The sequence below is a fragment of the Oryctolagus cuniculus genome, chromosome 10, assembly GCF_964237555.1.
Source record: "Oryctolagus cuniculus chromosome 10, mOryCun1.1, whole genome shotgun sequence".
NCBI classification, from domain to species: domain Eukaryota; kingdom Metazoa; phylum Chordata; class Mammalia; order Lagomorpha; family Leporidae; genus Oryctolagus; species Oryctolagus cuniculus.
Genome location: NC_091441.1, coordinates 98,074,626 through 98,096,433, shown reverse-complemented (window position 1 = coordinate 98,096,433; position 21,808 = coordinate 98,074,626). Strand labels below are relative to the sequence as shown.

Genomic DNA, 21,808 nt, shown 5'->3' with positions numbered 1-21,808 from the left:
AATCATCTTACCCAAGAAAACATACATGCCTTGAAAATCCTCGTCATTATTCATCTGGACAAAGTACACACCAGAGAGAAAATCTGCTCACAACTAGGACTTTGGCAAGAAAGAAAACCATGATTACCTTATTCCAACTGAACCAATACCAAATTTAAAAACCTACCCACGCTATTTGCAATCTTGCCAAAGTCGTAGGAGGAAGCAAACTACTCACACGCACACACACACAATAAAAAATGATAAAGGTGTAGAGTCTGCTGATGATGATCTCTGGAGAAAAGTAAGAAGCAAACCTACTGCATTCATGAAATCATCATTCTTGAAGAGTATTCTCAGCAAGTGGCCCAGCATACACTCTGGATCAGCTCGACCTACCAAAAGAAGAGGGGAGGAACAAAGGAATGAGTAAGTCATCCCAGTGAAGCAACTAAGACCTCTGGAAAGGCACCTGAGTTGTTATAAATATCATTAAAATGCCAACAAACATAAATATAACCAAAGAAAAGATTGCTGTGATGGATCAGATTTCATAAAGAACATTCTCTTAAAAAAATTTTAAACATAAAAGCTTCAGACACTGCTCTTTAACCTTCCCATCTCACAGTATAATGCCTACACAGCAATGCTGAAGTCCATAAACAAACACTGGGTCCTGACCAGCACCACCAAGGGTACACAAGGTCTACAGAATAATCATAAAGGAGTCTAAATGAAAGAAAATCCCTGGCCACCCAGTCACAGAAAGGCAGAAAGCAAGCCCCTGATGAGTAGTCTAGAGAAGACAGGTTCCACGTCCAATCTCTCCATCAAATAAAATGACAACAGCAGCAGAGATGCATCCTCACACCTGTAAGGACACCTCGGTGTAGGTTATGGGATGATTCTCACTCCCTAAAGATAACCTTGTAACAGTAACCCTGGCCATCTCAACTCCCTAGTTTCCACAGAAAGAAAGACAAGGGATCCAGGATCTATTCAATGCAAAGCCTAAAGGTAAAAGAATTAGTTAATGACCAAAAGAAATGGTATATTTTTTAAAGAGATACCATCTATTTTAATTTCCTTTCAGAGCACTAGAGAGGCAAATTCAGTTAAAAGATATAATATAGGATGATGACAAGATGTGAGCTGCTGATAGGAAGTTTCCACCAAGCTTTAATCAGGATCTCAAGGTAATTCACAATATCATAAAAACAAGTAAGGGCCTCAGGTTCCTTACTTTCTGTTTATAAATGATGAAACTGAAATCCTTATTTTTTATTATTATGCCAAAGATAAATATAGCTTAAATTAAGAGGTAGGAAAGAAAAATTTTTTTCAAAGTCTATACTGAAAAAAAAACTATGCCTCTCAAACAAATATTAAAAAAGGGGGGTACATTATTCTCTCTCTCTCTCCTTCCCCATCACTAATTCATCCTTTCTAAGGCACTGACAATAAGCATGACCATCCCTCTTAGAGTTATTTTCATAGTTGTGGGTATTAACTTAATTTTGCTTTCAATTTGCATATATTTTCATTGTATTTGAAAGGCACAGAGAAAGAGAGAGAGCTCCTCCATCTCCCCAGATGCCTGCAATATAGCCAGGGCTGGGCCAAGCCACAGCTGAACTTCATTCAGATCTCCGCCATGGTGGCAACATCTATTGTCTCCCACGTGTGTATTAGCAGGAAGCTAGAATCAGGAGTGGAGCCCAGGCACCCAGGTAAGACATGCCAAATGCCAAATGTCTATTCTTTAACTTAATTTCTGATTTCGTATTCACTTTTGTACTCCTTCATGCTTTGAATGTGTTACTAAAGATGTGGATTAGCCAGTGAGTATTCCTCAGCAGTCACAAGAAAGGTCTAGGACAAGAGCAGCAGGTAACATCACAAAACAACTCAGTTTGAAATGCCTGGCTTCTTTACATTTGAGAACGAAAGTTTAAGAAACAGAAACCCTCAAACATTCAGATAGACATACAATGTTCTTAATTTTTAATTCCCACTTCCTGGCACTCTCTTCACACATAAAATTTCAGGCTCTTCTCCAAAAAGGACTGCTTGCGGCTAGAGATTATCTGCAGTATGCACCCATACATGACTTAAGCTTTGCCCACTGGTAATCCACCATAGAACATAAATGGCAGTCTCATGTCTCACACAATTCTATATTATGGCAAACACCATACCAAAGCAGGCAATTTGTCAGGATTCTAATAAAATTAACCCAAAATAAAATTAAGTTAACCAGAAATGGCATTAAACATAAAAAGTGCTGCTTATTATTTAAAGTTCCAAGTATAAAGTTCCCAACTAAAAGCAAGGAACTAAGTGCATTTTCAAATGTATTTCCCCTGGAGCTGGCGCTGTGGCTCAGCAGGTCTCTTTCTGCCTCTCCTCTCTCTGTAACTCTGACTTTCAAATAAATAAATAAATAAATCTTTAAAAAAAAAAAAGTACTTCCCCATCAGTAAAAAGATAAATATTATCAGAAAGATGAAGGCAGGCCGGCGCCGCGGCTCACTAGGCTAATCCTCCGCCTAGCGGCGCCGGCACACCGGGTTCTAGTCCCGGTCGGGGCGCCGGATTCTGTCCCGGTTGCCCCTCTTCCAGGCCAGCCCTCTGCTGTGGCCAGGGAGTGCAGTGGAGGATGGCCCAGGTGCTTGGGCCCTGCACCCCATGGGAGACCAGGAAAAGCACCTGGCTCCTGGCTCCTGCCATCGGATCAGCGCGGTGCGCCGGCCGCAGCGCGCCGGCCGCGGCGGCCATTGGAGGGTGAACCAACGGCAAAGGAAGACCTTTCTCTCTGTCTCTCTCTCTCACTGTCCACTCTGCCTGTCAAAAAAATAAAAAAAAAAAAAAAAAAAAAAAAAAGAAAGATGAAGGCAAAGAGGAAAACATCTTTCAGTATAAAAAAAAGTCACAATGAGAGTTTCAAGTTCCTGTAATCATATAAACTCATTAAAACATGCCAAATTAATTTAGTGCTTTTAAGTCAGTTACATACTCTCTGATATGTATGTATCACAAGTATTTCCCATTTTTCTAGGAAATTTTATTTTATCTGACAGTGAGTAAGTGAGTGAGTGAGGAAGTGAGAGTGAGAGAGAGAGAGAAAGGTCTTCCCTCCATTGGTTCACTCCCCAAATGGCCATCATGGCCGGCACTGCGCTGATCCGAAGCCAGAAGCCAGGTGCTTCTTCCTGGTCTCCCATGCGGGTGCAGGAGCCCAAACACTTGGGCCATCCTCCACTGCACTCCCGGGCCACAGCAGAAAGCTGGACTGTAAGAGGGGCAACCAGGACAGATCCGGCACCCATACGAGATGCTGGCGCCACAGGCGGAGGATTAACTAAGTGAGCCACAGTGCCAGCCCTAGGAATTTATTTTTCCTCATTGCCCCCACCTTCCTTACATTTTAACAAACAAAAGATCTTAAAACTTACCACAAGATGATGTTCTATCAATTGAAAAGTATTTCTTTTAGCAATTTCCTTTCATAAGAAAAAAGACCCCAAGCTTAAGAGAGAACATATGACTTACCAGGATGTCGATCATCAAATGGGTCTGGATCTCCTTTACGATATTCTTCAGTTTCTTTTTCTATCAATTCAGACATCCTAGCACAAAGGGAGGAAAGGGTCAACTCTGGAACAAGTGCACCAAAACAATTCGCCATGTCCTATAACAGTCAGTTCAACAGCCAGGTGTAAAACACAAATGCACAAAGTTAGAGAGGAGGTCTCTCTCTGATCGGATTGGAATAATCACCCCTCAAACTATTCTTACTCTCAAACTGATTCCTCTCTAGACCTTCCCTGCCTCAAGGAAACAGCACTATTATTACTTCAAAAGACAAAGCCTCAGAGTCATCACCACAATCTTTTCTCCTCATCCCCCATAGGAATATCAGCTCCACCTACAAATACCTCCTGACTCTATTCACTTTTCTAAATCATAACCACTCCCATTCTTACCAAGACCACCATCAACTACCTGTATTACTTCCAATAAGCTATCCCTTGATAATATTCCAGTTTCATGCTTGACCCAATTAATTCTCCACTTTATAATACCTTGAATTAAACCCAAGTACCACATGGCCCACCTGGCTTCTGCCCACTTCACCATTCCTCTGCCCTCCTTCATTGAGCTTCAATCACATGGCCTTCTCCACTCGTCATCATTTTGACTTCAGGGCCTTTCTATGTGCTGCTACCTTCACCCATAATGTTCTCCCCCTAGTTAAGCCTCTATTCCTTCCCAAGTTAATACTCCACTCATCTTCTTTCTCCCACTGCAGGTAAGTTTTGCCAGAACGTCATATAAATGGAATCATATGTACTCTTTATGTCTGGCTTCTTTCACCTACGTCCTTTTAAGAGTCATCCATGTTGTATGTATCAACAGTTCCTTTTTATTCATTTTTTTTATAAAACAAGAAAAACTAAATTTTGAGCACCCTAAGCCAAGAATTAATTTTTTTTAAGATTGCTATTTATTTGAAGGAATAGTAACAAAAGAGAGAGAGAGAGACAGATTCCATCTGCAGGTTCACTCTTCAACTGCACACAACAACTGTGAGTAGCTATGCCAGGGCTAAGCTAGGAGCCAGGAGCTCCATCCAGAAGGCAACAGAAACCCAAGTACTTGGGCCATCACATCCTGCCTTCTAAGAGGATTAGCATAGAGTAGTCAAGAGTCAAAGAAGGTACTCTGATACAGGACGCAGGCATCCCCAAGAATGACATTTCAATCTATTAAAATGACATTCAACTGTAAGGCCATCACATTCTGCAGTATCTAATATGCTCTGTCCTACCTCAAACTTTCCAATAAGCTGGCAATTTTTCTTAAAGATTTATTTATTTGAAAGTCAGAGAGACAGAAAAGGATAAACAGAGAAGAAAGATCTTCCATCCACTGGTACACCTCCCAGGATGGCCACAACAGCTGGCACAGGCCAAGCCAAAGCCAACAGGTTCTTTTAGGTCTCAAGTGGGTGCAGGGGCCCAAGCACTTGGGCCATCTTCCACTGCTTTTTCCAGGCCATTAAAGAAGGGAGCTGAATCACAACTGAAGCATGAACCTGTGCCCACATGGGAGCCGGAGCCACGCACTGTGGCTTTACCAACTATACCCTAACACCAGCCCAAGTTGGCATTTGACATAGCTGTTAGGTCACTTCCATCCCACATGAAAATACCTGGGTTGGAGTCTTGGCTCTGTTCCTGGTTCCTGATTCCTGCTTCCTTCTAACATGCACCCTGTGAAGCAGCAAGTAACAGACCACAGGTGGTTGGGTTCCTGATCACATGGGAGATCTGGGCCGAGTTCCTGGGTCTCAGCTTTAGCCTGGTAAAGCCCAGGCTGTTGCAGTCATTTAGAAAGTATACCAGTGCCGGTGCCGCGGCTCAACAGCCTAATCCTCCGCCTAGTGGCGCCGGCACACCAGGTTCTAGTCCCGGTCGGAGCACTGGATTCTGTCCCGGTTGCCCCTCTTCCAGGCCAGCTCTCTGCTATGGCCCGGGAGTGCAGTGGAGGGTGGCCCAGGTCCTTGGGCCCTGCACCCGCATGGGAGACCAGGAGAAGCACCTGGCTCCTGCCTTCGTATCAGCGCAGTGTGCCAGCCGCAGCGCGCCGGCTACGGCGGCCACTGGAGGGTGAACCAACGGCAAAGGAAGACCTTTCTCTCTGTCTCTCTCTCTCACTGTCCACTGTGTCTGTCAAAAAAAAAAAAAAAAAAAAAAGAGCCGGCGCCGTGGCTCAATAGGCTAATCCTCCACCTTGTGGCGCCGGCACACCGGGTTCTAGTCCCGGTCGGGGCGCCGGATTCTGTCCCGGTTGCCCCTCTTCCAGGCCAGCTCTCTGCTATGGCCAGGGAGTACAGTGGAGGATGGCCCAGGTGCTTGGGCCCTGCACCCCATGGGAGACCAGGAAAAGCACCTGGATCCTGGCTCCTGCCATCGGATCAGCGCGGTGCACCGGCTGCAGCGGCGGCCATTGGAGGGTGAACCAACGGCAAAGGAAGACCTTTCTCTCTCTGTCTCTCTCTCTCACTGTCCACTCTGCCTGTCAAAAAAAAAAAAAAAAAAAAAAAGAAAGTATACCAGTGATGGGAGAGTTCTCCCTCCCTCTCACTTACTCTCCCTGCCCCCGCCATCTCTTGGCCTCTCAAAAGCATAAATAAAAAATTTTAAAGCTCTCCACTAAGTTTTACTCTCACCAGACCAAATTTCCTACTTTTAACATTGAAGTTCTGTGTAAAAATCCATGGGCCAGAGTATTTAGCCTAGCACTTAAGCCACCAGCTATAGCATTCACATCTCACACAGTAGTATCTGGTATCAACTTCTGGCTCCAGCTCCCAATTCCAACTTCCTGGTATTTCAGACTGAGGGAGGCAGCCTTTGGAGGTAGTAATCGAGTTCTTTAACATGGGGGCCAGCACTGTGGCGCAATAGATTAAGCCTCCACTGGCGGCACTGGCATCCCATAGAGGTGCCGGTTCTATTCCTGGTTGCTTCCAATTCAGCTCCCTGCAAATGGCCTGGGAAAGCTATGGAGGATAACCCAAGTCCTTGAGCCCGCGCACCCACATGGGAGACCCAGAAGAAGCTCCTAGCTCCGGATCAGCCCATCTCCAGACATTCCAAATACTTGGGGAGTGAACCAGCAGATAGAACAGCTCTCTCTCTGCCTCTGCCTCTCTAAATCTGCCTTTCAAATAAATAAATAAATAAATAAATCTTAAAAAAATAGAGTTACAAACTATCATACTATATTCTGAGAAAAACTGTCAAATTATAAAAATAATAGTAAATATAAAAATATAGATGGAGGGCAGGTGTTTGGTGCAGTAGTTAAGGTGCCACTTGGGACGCTCACATTCCATACTGGAATGTTTGAGCTCAAGTCCCAGCCAGTGAAGTCCCTGCCACTCATGAGAGACCTGGATTGAGTTTCTGGTTCCTTGGTCTTTCAGGGAGTGAACCAGCAGATGAGGAGTATACCTATCTCCCTCTGCTTCTCAAAGAAAAAAAATAAATTATTTTGATTTTAAAAACAGATGAGCCTGAAATTAGCAGTGCCTGAAATTCATTTGTTCCTTTTAGGATTTGTCAAAATCTCCAAACCTGAAGGTGCTTCAGAAAACATTCAATGAACAGACCCACAACCTGAAAGATGGAAGGAGTTGGGAGATACTTGGAATCCACCCTACTATCTATTCAACTTCCTGTCTAACTTTGGAGATCTTTTAAGATCTAGCAGAACACAACTTTATTTTCCATTTCTACCTTATTTTCATCCTCCATTCTACTCTGGTGTGGCTAATTCCCTGATTGCCACAAAACATGTCATGGTTCCTTCTCCCTTCAATGCCTTTTTCAGTTTCCCTAGAAAACCAAGTAGGTCTGCTCTTCATCCAGCTTTATTCCACCATCTTTCAAATCTCTGATTCAAGAACCTTTACCACATCCCCACGGCAAAGTCTACTGGAATTAGAATCGAAATCCGGAATTCAAACCTAAGCTTTCCACTGCGTGTCTATTCAGTCTTTACCAAGTAGCCCAGGGGACAATCATCTCAATTTTAACAATGGAGCTGTTAGTGATACTATTGGTGATAAACAAGGAAGCTGAAGTTCAGAAGAGATTCTTAGAGCTGACACACAAAAGGTTCCCAAATATTTGTTGAATAAATACAAGAAACGCATTCAGAGGCCAACACTGTGTGTAAAGCTGTCACTTCCACAACAGGCACCCCATTTGGGTGCTGGCTCAAGTCCTACTTACTCCACTTCTGATCCAGCTCCCTGCTAATGCACCTGGGAAAGCAACTGAGGACAGCCCAAGTACTAGGGCCCCTGCCACTCATTTGAGAGACCCGGACAAAGTTCCTGGTTCCTGGCTTTGGCCTGGCCCAGCCCTGGCCATTGCATCCATTCAGGCAGTGAACCAGCAGATGGAAGATCACTCTCTCTCCCTCCCATCCTCTAATTCTGCCTTTCAAATAAATAAAATAATTTTTTTTTTTTTTTTTTTGGACAGGCAGAGTGGACAGTGAGAGAGAGAGACAGAGAGAAAGGTCTTCCTCGTAGGTTCACCCTCCAATGGCTGCTGTGGCCTGCGCACTGCGCCAATCCAAAGCCAGGAGCTTCCTCCTGGTCTCCCTTGCGGGTGCAGGGCCCAAGGACTTGAGCCATCCTCCACTGCCTTCCTGGGCCACAGCAGAGAGCTGGACTGGAAGAGGAGCAACTAGGACAGAATCTGGCGCCCCGACCAGGACTAGAACCTGGGGTGCTGGCAGAGGATTAGCCTAGTGAGCCATGGCGCTGGCCAAATAAAATAAATCTTTAAAAAAAGAAAAAAAAATCTGGAGTTGTCGCTGTGGCACAGCAGATTAAACTTCATGTCATGGCTGCTCCATTTCCAATCCAGCTCCCTGCTAATGTGCCTGGGAAAGCAGTGGAAGATGACCTAAGTCCTTGGGCCCCTGTACCCACGTGGGAGACCTGGAAAAAGCTCCTGGCTTACGACTGGCCATCTAGGGAGTGAACCAGCAGATGGAAGCGCTCTCTCTCTCTCTTGCTCTCTGTCTCTCCCTCTCTCTAACTTTCAAATAAAATAAATCCTAAAAAACAAAACAAAAAAAACTCTTTCAAGTTCTTGCCACTCTCATACCCCTACGATATTTACAAAGCATACTGCCTGATTTACCACTTCATTACATACTGCTTTGTACCATTCTAAATTGTTTCTTATCTATTAATCTGAGTTGTTTCCCATGTGGGGATGTTGTTGAGGACAGTGCTCCATTATTTTAGGTTTCCACTGCTGAATATCATAGCGTACTGAAAAAGTTGAGCGTCAAAGAATGTAAAGCAATCTTGACAATAATACATTAAGTATTTTTAGTGTAAGTGCTCAATCAACACTTGAACGCACAACAGCCATCCTTTAATGACTCCTTTCTCAATTATGTCAACACACATACACGTAAATGCGTGGCATTTTTTCCTGAATCCACTCTGTCTGCATCTCAACTATTTTAACAGTTTTAAAGCTTAATCATTCTTAATGGGTCTTAATTTCCAGTGCCTCCACAAATTAAAAGTTTCCACCATCACGCCAAAAAAACCCCTGTACTTTCCTACATTCTGTAAGTATCAAGAGTAATTTGAGGGCCAGTGCCGCATCTCACTAGGCTAATCTTCCACCTGCGGTGCCAGCACCCTGGGTTCTAGTCCCGGTTGGGGCGCCGGTTCTGTCCCAGTTGCTCCTCTTCCAGGCTAGCTCTCTGCTGTGGCCTGGGAAGGCAGTGGAGGATGGCCCAAGTCCTTGGGCCCTGCACCTGCATGGGAGACCAGAAGCACCTGGCTCCTGGCTTCGGATCAGCGCAGCGTGCCTGCCGTAGTGGCCACTGGGGGGTGAACCAACAGAAAAAGGAAGACCTTTCTCTCTCTCTCTCTCTCTCTCTCTCTCACTGTCCACTCTGCCTGTCAAAAAAAAAAAAAGAATAATTTGAAACAAAGCATTTACCCATGTTTAAACTTTTGTAAGACCATAGTTTTTTCACCATAATGAGTTAATAGATCACTGTATAAACAAAAATTTTTCATAGCTTTGATAGCAAAGATTAGACGATAAAGATCCCCAAATTCCAGTGATCTTCTCCTTAGAAAACACACAAGCATCCTTCCTTGGTCTTTACTTTTCACTTTGTTTCTTCCTTCATCATTCATTCAGTGAAATTATGTACCATAGAGTTACTACATACCAGGCAGTGGGCAAGTCATTGCCTGAGCAGACACCAAGAAAAAGATACAGCTAAGGGATGAGACACATGCAAAACATCTGTAGTCCAATGTGGTAAGAAATATCATGGGTGAAAATTATTATAAAATGGTTAGTTTCTGATTTTAATAATAAAGAAAGTATCACAGACACCTAGGGAAGTCAAAGTCAGGCAAGGTTTTAATGGTATGATTCTTGAGTCATTTCTTCAAAAGACAAGAATTTGTCAAACATGCCAAGAAAAAGCATTTCATGGAACAGTAAGTGCAATGACATAAAGACATCAGAAAATATGGAACTATACCTTCAGAAGAATACTATGAAGCAGAAAAAGGAACAGTCAAATAATAAATGGCCTCATAGGCCACACTAAATAGTTTGCATTTAGGAAAAATGTAGCCACAAAACATTTATTAGCAGAGGTAAGACACTTGTGTAAGAAAGATAAATCTTTCAGCAAGGGAGAAGATATACTAGAAAATGGTAAACTGGAGACAGGGTGATAAGGGCACATTGCCTATTGGACAGTCAAAACATGACTGACAGCTAACGAAGCAAGTAATAGTGGCAATGAACAAGAGTAGAGGAGGAAGTCGAAATCCCCAGGGCTTGGCGACTAAGACTGTGCTGGTAGAGGAAGATGACCCTGTTTTTCAGTTTGAAACCATTTAATCCAAACACCAAGGCAGAGAGTACAAAAAGCTTACATTAAGGATGAGGAAGTAGGCAGGGCTACAGATGAGAAGCTGCATTTTATACGTAACGTGTTTCAGGTGTCTGTGGAAGAACCAGAACGATATGTACACCACCTAGCTGAGAAATAAGTCTGAAATTTTTTTTTATAAAAAAGGATATGAAGCAGCAAGAGAGACTTAAAAGTTAACCTGGGACAACAGGTGAAATCACAGGGGTAAAATTACCAAGGCAGAACACTAGGGCAAAGAGAGAAGGGAGACACAAAATCCTCAGGTTAAGAGACACACAGAGGAATCCATGAAGGAGAATGAGGGCAGGAAAAAAGGCCTGAAATGTAAAATAAAAGCAGGAAAAGAAAAAAATGGACTTGGAAATCACAAAAATGTTCCTACATATTCCCCTACCCATTTTTGTACTCTTTTTAAATTTGTTTGTGTGCATACATGCATGTATGCATAAACATCTAGTGTATAAGTGTGCTTTTTACAACTGAAGCATTACTCATACCTGGTAAGAATAGGGACCATGTCTTGCCCACTGCCATGTTCTTTTTCCCACTGCTCCAGCAGGGTAGTGAGCTCAGCTTTGGAGTCCACATGTACCGCTACTGTAGTCATGGCTTGGCCTAAACAAGCAAAAAAGAAGGGGGGAAAAAGAACCAATAATGAATACAAGTAAATAAACCCAACATACTTCCCATAAAAGGAAAAGCAAGGAGATAGTCGAAAAGAGATACCCTAGGGAAATAATCAAAGAGAGAAATTTAACCCTTGGACTCATCACACAATTTTCTGTGGTACAATGAGAAACCCTGAATACTCACCAAATCATGAAGAACAAGTCCTTTCACCTCTCTCAGACTGGTCTCTCATTGAAAATGTACATATGATTAATACCCATACAATAATCCCAGATCTAGCTCTCTGAGGTCCAAAACCTTGAAAGTTATATTGTTTTAAAGCAAAATATGATAAAAACTATTTCTAAAAATTTTTGTTCTTGTTGTCCTCAGGGGAAAGTTCTACTGAAGATAAAAAGTACATTCCTGTTAATTCTTAACAAAAGATCAAGAATTGAACTGTATGTTGTTACCAACATGAAAGCTGGGAAGGAATACAAAAAAATAATTTGTCCTTCAAGCTTCCTAACCTATCTCACAACTGATTTCTTGGGGAGAGGATAAGAGGCTGGAAAAAGAGAGAGAAGGTTGTTGGTTTGAGGAATGCAGGAATGTGTAGCAATGCATTAGATAGGGAGATGAGGCAGCCATTGCAGAATCAAATTCAGACAACCACACAGGAGAAGCACATAATGGGCTCTTAAAGGGGTAATAAACGAGACACAAATGTTTAGATATTTTGTAAGATCAACTTTGCTACACAAGTAGCCTCAGGACCAAGATATCAGATCCTGTCATGCAAAATGTCTATTTTCACAGAAAGAGTAACCATTCCAAAAAGTTTCACACCAGAAAGAGATTACTAGCCGATCTAGGATTATTATTCTCAGTAATTTATTTTCATTTTATGTGAAAGGCAGAGAAATAGACAGTGATCTTCCATCCACTGGTTCACTCCCCAAGTGTCTTGTAATAGCTAAGCCTTGGCCTGCGCCACAGCTCACTTGGCTAATCCTCTGCTTGCAGCACCGGCATCCCAGGTTCTAGTCCCAGTCGGGGCGCCGGTTCTGTCCTGGTTGCTCCTCTTCCAGGCCAGCTCTCTGCTGTGGCCTGGGAGTGCAGTGGAGGATGGCCCAAGTGCTTGGGCCCTGCACCCGCATGAGAGACCAGAAGAAGCACCTGGCTTCTGGCTTTGGATCGGCGCAGTGCGCCGGCTGTAATAGCCATTTGGAGGATGAACCAACGGAAAAGGAAGACCTTTCTCTCTGTCTCTAACTGTGCCTATCAAAAAATTAAAAAAAAAAAAAAATAGCTAAGGCTTGGCTAGATCAAAGTTAAAAGTTCAAAACTCAACCTGGGACTCCCATATGCATGGCAGGAATCCAAATACTTGAACCATCATGTATTCTTTCCCAGGATCTGCATAGCAGGAAGCAGGATTGGAAACAGAACTAAGACTTGAACTCTGGCATTCTGAAGTGGGAGGCAGGCATCCCAAGCAGCATCTTAACTATTGCATCGAACGCCAGATTATTGGCTTTTGCTTTTATTTATTTACAAAGAAAGAAAGTTCCCATCATTGGCTACTCCTCAAATGCTCACAAGAGCAAGTGCTGGGCAAGGCCAAGACCAAGAGCTGAGAATTCAATCCAGATCTCCCATGGAATTGTTAACTCTTCTTAAGACATCTACCATAAGAACAATGACCGAAAAAAAGAAAAAGAAAAAAGCCAGTCAGCCAGTGCTGTGGCACAACAGGTTAAGCCATCCCCAGTGATATCAGCATCCCATAACCACACAGATTCAAATCCCAGCTCCCTGCTAATCCATGCAGGAAAGTAACAGATGATGACCAGGAATACTTGTATCCCTGCCACCCACTAGGAAAACCCAGATGGAGTTCCTTGCTTCTGCCCTTCTGCCCAACCTGACTGGCCACTGCGAAGTCGCAGTGAACCAGCAGATGGAAAATCTCTGTCTCTCTTTCAATTAAATAAAGAAATATTCATCCACCACAGGGTAGTCCTTTAAAGATTTTTTTTTTTTTAATTTGAGAGGTAGAGTTACAGATACTGAAAGGGAGACACAGAGAGAAAAGGTCTTCCTCCCGTTGGTTCACTCCCCAGATGGCCACAACAGCTGAAGCTGTGCCAATCCGAAGCCAAGAGCCAGGTGCTTCTTTCCGGTCTCCCATGCAGGTGCAGAGACCCAAGCACTTGGGCCATCTTCTACTGCTTTCCCAGGCCATAGCAGAGAGCTGAATTGGAAGAGGAGCAACCAGGACTAGAACTGGCGCCCATATGCCATATGCCTGGCGCTGCAGGCAGAAGATTAACCTATGCCACAGCACCGGCCCCTAAAGATTTTGTGGGTGCAGAGGCCCAAGCACTTGGCCCATCCTCCGTTGCTTTCCCAGGCACGTTAGCAAGGAGCTGGATTGGAAGTAGAATAGCTGGGTCTCAAACCAGCATCTATATGGAATGTTGGCTTCACAGGCAGAGGCTTAATCTGCTATGCCACAACACCGACCCTTATAAATCTTTATTAAAAAAAAAAAAAAAAACGGTGTTGTGACGTAGTGGGTAAAGTCGCCACCTGTGATGCCAGCATCCCACAGGGGCACTGGCAGAGTCCCAACTGCTGATCCAGCTCCCTGCTAATGTGCCTGAGCAGGAAGCAGAGAATGGGCCAAGTGCTTGGGCCCATGCACCCAAGTCAGAGACCTGGAAGAAGCTCCAGGCTCCTAGTTCCATCTGGCCCAGGCCTACCTGTTGTGGCAAATTGGAGAGTGAATTAGCAGATGGAAGATTGATCTCTGTCTCTCCCCACTCTGTAATTGCCACTTTCAAAGAAATAAATGAAAAAATGTGAGGCCGGCACTGTGGAGTAGCGGGGAAAGCCTCCGCCTGCAGTGCCAGCATCCCATATGCGCGCCAGTTCGAGTCTCAGCTGCTCCATTTCCAATCCAGCTCTCTACCATGACCTGGGAAAGCAGTACAAGATAGCCCAAGTGCTTGGGCCCCTGCACCTGTGTGGGAGACCCAGAACCTGGCTCCTGGCTTTGGATCGGCACAGCTCCAGCTGTTGCAGCCAATTAGGGAGTGAACCAGCTGATGCGAGACCTCTCTCTCAACCTCTCCTTCTTTGTGTAACTCTTTCAAATAAATAAATAAATCTTTAAAAGAAATTTAAAATGTACACATGGAAAGAAGAAATACCAACTCAATAAAATGCTAATTGTTTTTATATAATTTTTAAAAATCTTGATGCTTATGTTGTGTAAGTATGGTCATTTCTGCTTTTTTTTTTTTTTTAAGATTTATTTTATCTGAAAGTCAGAGTTACACAGAGAAGATGAGGCAGAGAGAGAGAGGTCTTCCATCCGCTGGTTCACTCCCCAGATGGCCGCAACTGCTGGAGCTGCAATGACCTGAAGCCAGGAGCTTCTTCCAGGTCTCCCACATGGGTGGCAGGGGCCCAAGGACTTGGGCCATCTTCTACTGATTTCCCAGGCCATAGCAGAAACCTGAATCAGAAGTGGAGGAGCCAGGACTCGAAACGGTGCCAATATGGGATGCCGGCACTGCAGGTGGTGGCTTTACCAACTAAGTCACAGTCCTGGCCACTAAAATGCTAATATCTGTGTTTTAATAAAGCAGACAGAGGCCGGTGCCATGGCTCAATGGGCTAATCCTCACCTGTGGCACCGGCACACCGGGTTCTAGTCCCAGTCAGGGCACTGGATTCTGTCCCAGTTGCCCCTCTTCCAGGCCAGCTCTCTGTTGTGGCCCGGGAGTGCAGTGGAGGATGGCCCAAGTGCTTGGGCCCTACACCCGCATGGGAGACCAGGAGAAGCACCTGGTTCCTGGCTTCAGATTAGCGCAGTGTGCTGGCAGCAGCGCGCCGGCTGCAGCGGCCACTGGGATGAACCAACGGAATAAAAAATACCTTTCTCTCTGTCTCTCTCACTGTCCACTCTGCCTGTCAAAAATAAATAAATAAATAAAGCAGACAGAATGCCCAAATTTAGTGGATGGTGAGTTGTATCACCTAGGCCACTCAAAACTCCAAAAGAAAATATTTACCCCACCACTCCAAAAAAAAAAAAAGAAAGAAAAAAAGAAAGTTCTTCTTTTCTATAAAGAACCTACATTTTAAACTTTCTAACTAAAGTCATAAAAACAAAATACAGCAGGTATGACAGACTACGGACTTTTGACCTTAACTTGAGAAAATCCAGACTGCATTTTTCATTGCTACCTACTAACCAAATACAAATTTTTTACAATACGTTTTTTAGTTGGAATAATTCTAAATTTATTAAAACTTGCAAAGACACCACAAAGAACGCCTGTATATCCCTCACTCAGTTCAGTTTTCCCTAATGTTACATCTTATAGTAATGCACTGTCAAAATTAAGAAACCAACCTTGGTACATCACTGACTAAACTCCAGACTTAACTGATATTTTGCCAGTTTTTCAAACATGTCCATTCTCTGTTTCACGGCCTCATCTAGGATACTACTTCGCATTCAGCTGCTATGTCTCCACAGAGTTCTGTTGGTGGGGTGGACAAGTTTCCTTATTTTTCATGACTCTGACCATCTTGAAGAGTACTAGTTAAGATACGTAAAATGGGGCAGTAATTTCAACAACAAATTTATGCTAAAGCAAAAACCTAGAGATTGGACAAAGCAGTAACATATGGTAACAACAAAAATTAACCTCTTCAGATACACCCTAAAGTATTATAAAGATGGCCAACCTTCTTAAAATTGATTTACCTATTTGAAAGGCAGAGTTACAGAAAGAGAAAAGGCAGAGATATCTTGAATCTACTGTTCTCTCCCCAGATGGCCTCAACACCCAGGGCTGAGCCACATGGAAGCCAGGAACTTAATCTGGGTCTCCCACAGGATGGCAAGGGCCCAACCACTTGGGCCACCTTCCACCAACTTCCTAGGCCATTAGCAGGGAGCCGGATCAGAAGTGAAGCACCCAGGACACAAACCAGCACCCATATGAAATAGTGGCATCACTAGAGGCAGCTTAACCTGCTCCCCCACAACGCCAGACCTCACTACCAAACATTAAAAGGAGAATTAACACCAATCCTCAATTCTTCCAAAAATTAAGGTGTAGAGATACATAATTTATTACTCATTCCATGAAGCCAGCATTACCCTACCAGCAAAACCAAATGAAGCCATTACAAGAAAGGAATTATCAGGGCTGGTGTTACAGCACGACCTCTGCTTCCAACACAGACATTCAAGGTCGGAGCCCCAGTTCAAGCCCTGACTGCTTTGCTTTCCATCTGCTCAAGTGCCTGGGAAGGCAGCAGAAGATGGTCCTACTCTTTATATTTAGGCCCACGCCACCCCTGCAGAGGACCAGGATGGCATTCCTGGCTCCTAGGTTTAGTCTGGCCCATACTGGGCTATTGCTGTTATTTGGGAAATGAACCAGTGATGAACAGAGACCAATTGATCTCTCTCTTTGCCTTTTAAATAAAGAAAGAAATGCTCTTTATTAATGGAGTTGCAAAAATTCTCAAGAAAATACCAGCAAATTGCCAGCAGTATATTAAGATCATATATCATGGGCTGGCACTGTGGCATAGTGGGTAAAGCCACCCGGCCTGTGGTACTAGCATTCCATTTAGGCGCCAATTCCACTCCCGGCTGCTCTACTTCCAATCCAGCTCCACTGGGAACGCAGTGGAAGATGACCCAAGTGTCTGGGTCCCCGGCACCCACATGAGAAATTCAGAAGCTGCTCCTGGCTTAAGCCTGGCTCATCCCTGGCCATTGGAGCCATTTGGGGAATGAACCAGCAGATGGAACATCTTGCTTTCCAATTCTGCCTTTCAAGGAAATAAATAAAATAAAAATTAAAAAATAAAGTATAGATTATGATGACCAAGTGGGATGCAAAGGTGGTTCAATATTTGAAAAAGAATCAACATAATACACAATAGAATGAAGAAAAGTCACATGATCTGACAGAGGAAAAAAATGGACAAAATCTAGCATCCTTTTCTCATTAAAAAAAAAAACACCTCAGGGACCAGCATAATGGCATATGTAGTAGGTTAAGCCTCCGCCTGTGTCACTGGCATCCCATATGAGCATGGTAGAAGTCCCAACTGCTCCACTTTGATCCAGCTCCCTACTAATGCAGCTGGGAAAGCAGCCGAAGATGGTCCCAAGTTCTTGGGCCCCTTCATCCATGTGGGAGATCCAGAAGTAGCTCCCAGCTTTGGCCGGCCCAATGCTGGCTATTGGAGCCATGTGAGGAGTGAACCAGTCAATGGAAGCTATCTCTCCCTCTAATTCTGCCTTTCAAATAAATTGTTAAAATGTCTTAAAAACACACACACACACACACAATAAAGTAGGTACAGAAGAGAACTCCTACTACAGAATAACAGGCATGTAGGCCGGCGCCGCGGCTCAATAGGCTAATCCTCCGCCTTGCGGTGCTGGCACACCGGGTTCTAGTCCCGGTCAGGGCGCCGGATTCTGTCCTGGTTGCCCCTCTTCCAGGCCAGCTCTCTGCTGTGGCCAGGGAGTGCAGTGGAGGATGGCCCAAGTGCTTGGGCCCTGCACCCCATGGGAGACCAGGAGAAGCACCTGGCTCCTGCCATCGGATCAGCGCAGTGCGGCGGCCATTGGAGGGTGAACCAACAGCAAAGGAAGACCTTTCTCTCTGTCTCTCTCTCTCACTATCCACTCTGCCTGTCAAAAAAAAAAAAAAAAAAAAAAAAAAGAATAACAGGCATGTAGAAAATTCCACAAGTAACATTATACTCGATGAAAAGACCCCATCCAAAATCAGAAGCAAGACAAGTATGCCTACTTCTCCCACTTCTATTGAACACTGTACTAGAACACTTCACCAGAGCAATTAGATAAGAAAAATAGGCCGGCGCCGTGGCTCACTAGGCTAATCCTCCGCCTTGCGGCGCCAGCATACCGGGTTCTAGTCCCAGTCGGGGCGCCGGATTCTGTCCCGGTTGCCCCTCTTCCAGGCCAGCCCTCTGCTGTGGCCAGGGAGTGCAGTGGAGGATGGCCCAAGTCCTTGGGCCCTGCACCCCATGGGAGACCAGGAGAAGCACCTGGCTCCTGCCATCGGATCAGCGCGGTGCGCCGGCCGCAGCGCACTGGCCGCGGCGGCCATTGGAGGGTGAACCAACGGCAAAGGAAGACCTTTCTCTCTGTCTCTCTCTCTCACTGTCCACTCTGCCTGTCAAAAAATAAAATAAAAAATAAATAAAAAGAAAAATAAAGAAAAGGTATCCAAGCTGGAAAGAAATAAAATTAGTTTTATTTGCAGATGACTTAAATCTTTATATAGAAAATCTCTATATACAAGGAATCACGTAAAAACTATCATAGCTAATAAAATTAATTCAGCAAAATTGCAGGTTACAATAGCATAAAAAATCAATCATATGGCCATATACTAACAATGACCAATCTAAAAGTAAACTAAAAAAAATAATTTCATTTGCAACGGCACCAAGAAGAATAAAATATTCTAATAAATTTAACCAAAAGGTACAAGACTTGTCACTGAACACTACAAAATATTGCTAAAGACAAGCTAAATATATACAAAGACATCATGTGTTTATGGATTAAAGGATTTAAAAGGGCAATACCCTCCAACGTGGTCTGCAAATTCACACCAATTCTGAAATTCGAATTCCAAAGAACGCCAAAATGACCACAACTATCTGGAAAAGGAACAAAGTTGGGGGACACTGGTACACCATTTGTGGCGGCTCAAAAAACTGCTGTGTTTTATTTAAGAATTACCATTTTGTTAAGTTAAACAAAGAATTAAACCAGGGCTGATCCCAGTGGGTTAAGCTGCTGTCTGTGAAGCCAGCATCCCATATGGGTGCTGAGTCCCAGTTGCTCCACTTCTAATCCAGCTCCCTGTCAATGCCTCGGAAAATCAGAATTTGGCCCAAGTGCTTGGACCCTGACACTCACATGAGAGACCCTAGAGGAAGCTCCTGGCTCCTCTCATCAGCCTGGCTCAGCCCCTGGCAGTGCAGCCTTCTGTCCAACAGATGGAAGATCTTTCTCAAACTCTGCCTTTCAAATAAATAAATAAATGTTAAAAAAAAATCATATGACCCAACAACTCTACTATAATGTATATACCCTAAAGAATTAAAAAGTCATTTAGACAAATATTTGCAAACAAATGTTTATAGCAGCATTATTCACAAGAGCCAAAAGGCAGAAATAATCCAAATGTTTATCATCAGATGAATGGGCAATCAAAAGCCAGTGTATTCATACAATGGAATATCTAGCCACGGAAATAAAATACTGATAATGATACATGCTACAGATGTGGGTGAACCTTGAAAACAATGCTAAGTGGAAATAAGTACCTTAAAGGCCATACATTATATGGTTCTAGTAATAAGAAATATCAAGAACAAATAAACCCGAATACAAGGATCAACGCTGTAGTGCAGGGAGTAAAGCTGCAGTCTGCAACACCAGCATCCCATATGGGCACCAGTTCGAGTCCCAGCTGCAGAAGATAGTCCTAATACCTAATACCTGGGCCCCTGCCACCCACGTGGGAGACCTGGATGGAGTTCCTGGCTTTTGGCTTCGGCCTGACCTAGTCCCGGCTGTTGCAGCCATTTGGGGAATAAACCAGTGGATGGAAGCTCACTCACTCACTCTCTCACTCGCTGTCTTTCCCTCTCTGTAACTCTGCCTTTCAAATAAAATAAATCAATCTTAAAAAAAAAAGAAAAGAAAACAGAGTTAACTGGTGGTTGAAGGGAAACGGGAAATGACTGCTAAAAGGGTATAAAACTTCCTTTGGAGGTGAAGAAAATTTAGTGAAACTAGAAAGAGGTCATGTCACCTCTGTGAATCTACTGAACAGTTTAAAATGGCTTGTCAATCATATTGCTGTATAAATGTACAGTTAAAATTTTTCTTACATTTTATTTCAAAGACAAAGAAACAGAGAGAGATCTTCCATCTGCTCCAAATGCCTGCAACAGCCAGGAGCAGGCCAGGACAAAGCCAGCATCCCAGAACTCAATCCAAGCCATCTATCCGGGTGGCAAGGACACAAACATCTGAGCCACCATTAGCTGCCTCCCATACTGTGCATCAGCAGGAAGCTGGATCAGAAGCAGAGAAACCAGGACTAGAACCAGGTACTCCGACATGGGTTGCAGACATCCCAAGCAGCAACTTAACTGCTGTGCCAAAGGCTTGCCCCTATACTTTTTTTAAATGGGGGGAAAAACTGGTCCAGGAGGGAATGTCTCTTGCATAATTTAAGCAATAATCCAGGAAAGCACAGGAAGCACAATTTAAAGAAAACACTACCTCTGACAAAGGTCAGTTAGTTAATTTAAAGGCATCCAAAACTCAACTTTCAAAACTCAACTTAGAAACACATTTATAGCTCTGGTATCACTTTCAGAACTTCACACATTAATCTATGACTCAAGATAACTATAACTAACTTTGGGAAACAATCACTTGCACAAGGAAAACACAAACTTACAAAAACTAAAATGAGAATATGAATGCTAGTTCATGTTACTGTCAATCAAAGACTGCATTAATACAAAATTTTGGTATGTATAAGACAATGATGTAGCCGGTGCCGCGGCTCACTAGGCTAATCCTCTGCCTTGCGGCACCGGCACACAGGGTTCTAGTCCCGGTCGGGGCGCCGGATTTTTTTTTTTTTTTTTTTTTTTTGACAGGCAGAGTGGACAGTAGGAGAGAGAGAGACAGAGAAAAAGGTCTTCTTTTGCGGTTGGTTCACCCTCCAATGGCCGCCGCGGCTGATCCGATGGCAGGAGCCAGGTACTTCTCCTGGTCTCCCATGGGGTGCAGGGCCCAAGCACCTGGGCCATCCTCCACTGCACTCCCTGGCCACAGCAGAGAGCTGGCCTGGAAGAGGGGGCAACCAGGACAGAATCCGGCGCCCTGACCGGGACTAGAACCCGGTGTGCCAGCGCCACAAGGTGGAGGATTAGCCTAGTGAGCCGCGGCGCCGGCTGGGTCGCCGGATTCTGTCCCGGTTGTTCCTCTTCCCAGTCCAGCTCTCTGCTGTGGCCTGGGAGTGCAGTGGAGGATGGCCCAAGTCCTTGGGCCCTGCACCCTATGGGAGACCAGGAGAAATACCTGGCTCCTGCCATCGGAGGGTGAACCAATGGCAAGGGAAGACCTTTCTCTCTGTCTCTCTCTCACTGTCCACTCTGCCTGTCAAAAAATAAAAAAAAAATTTAAAAAAAAGACAACGATGTAGTATTCAATTCACCATGTTTTAAAGTGAGTTCTTTAAGTGGTATGCAGAAACTATGACCTATCCATTAGTGACATAACAGTTACCAATGAGTGAATATCTAGTAAGGAACAAAAACTGAATTAAGTAATTTTACTTAAATTATTTTGAATTTTAACAACCATTCTGCCATTTTTTCACAGACCAGGAATGGGCTCAGAGAGACCTTCAAGATCAAAATCAAAAACTTGCTACTTGGTAGCAACTTAAAGACTCCAATACTAACTCTGCTGAGGTATTTGTGAGACCTTGGTTATTAAACTTCTCCAAATTGAGATCTCAATTTCCTAGTCTGAAAAATGGAAATGGCTGTTGTGAGACGAAAATAATACTGTTCCCCACACAATGGGAATACT

At 44.0% G+C, this 21,808-nt stretch overlaps 1 protein-coding gene and 1 long non-coding RNA gene across 7 annotated transcripts in view; one reads left to right on the top strand and one right to left on the bottom strand.

Moving 5' to 3' along the window:
* LOC127492440 (uncharacterized) overlaps positions 1–20,830 on the top strand; it is a 34,816-nt gene extending 13,986 nt beyond the window's left edge. Inside the window, exons 2-3 of the long non-coding RNA XR_011379524.1 lie at positions 1,536–1,709; positions 20,100–20,830. This is a non-coding gene — a long non-coding RNA (uncharacterized lncRNA). The remainder of the gene's footprint in view (positions 1–1,535; positions 1,710–20,099) is intronic.
* DCAF1 (DDB1 and CUL4 associated factor 1) overlaps positions 1–21,808 on the bottom strand; it is an 88,606-nt gene that overhangs the window by 59,552 nt on the left and 7,246 nt on the right. For 2 of the 6 annotated variants that reach the window (XM_008260723.4, XM_051852378.2), the window contains 3 exons: positions 10,989–11,106; positions 3,532–3,608; positions 301–374 (listed from right to left, as the gene is read on the bottom strand). In XM_008260723.4, the coding sequence (XP_008258945.1) occupies positions 301–374; positions 3,532–3,608; positions 10,989–11,098 (261 nt within the window). In that variant the 5' untranslated portion in view covers positions 11,099–11,106. Of the gene's footprint in view, positions 1–300; positions 375–3,531; positions 3,609–10,988; positions 11,107–11,304; positions 13,220–19,105; positions 19,232–21,808 lie in introns of those variants that run through there. The other 4 variants (XM_070050758.1, XM_017343849.3, XM_070050759.1 and 1 more) reach the window with 4 other exon arrangements.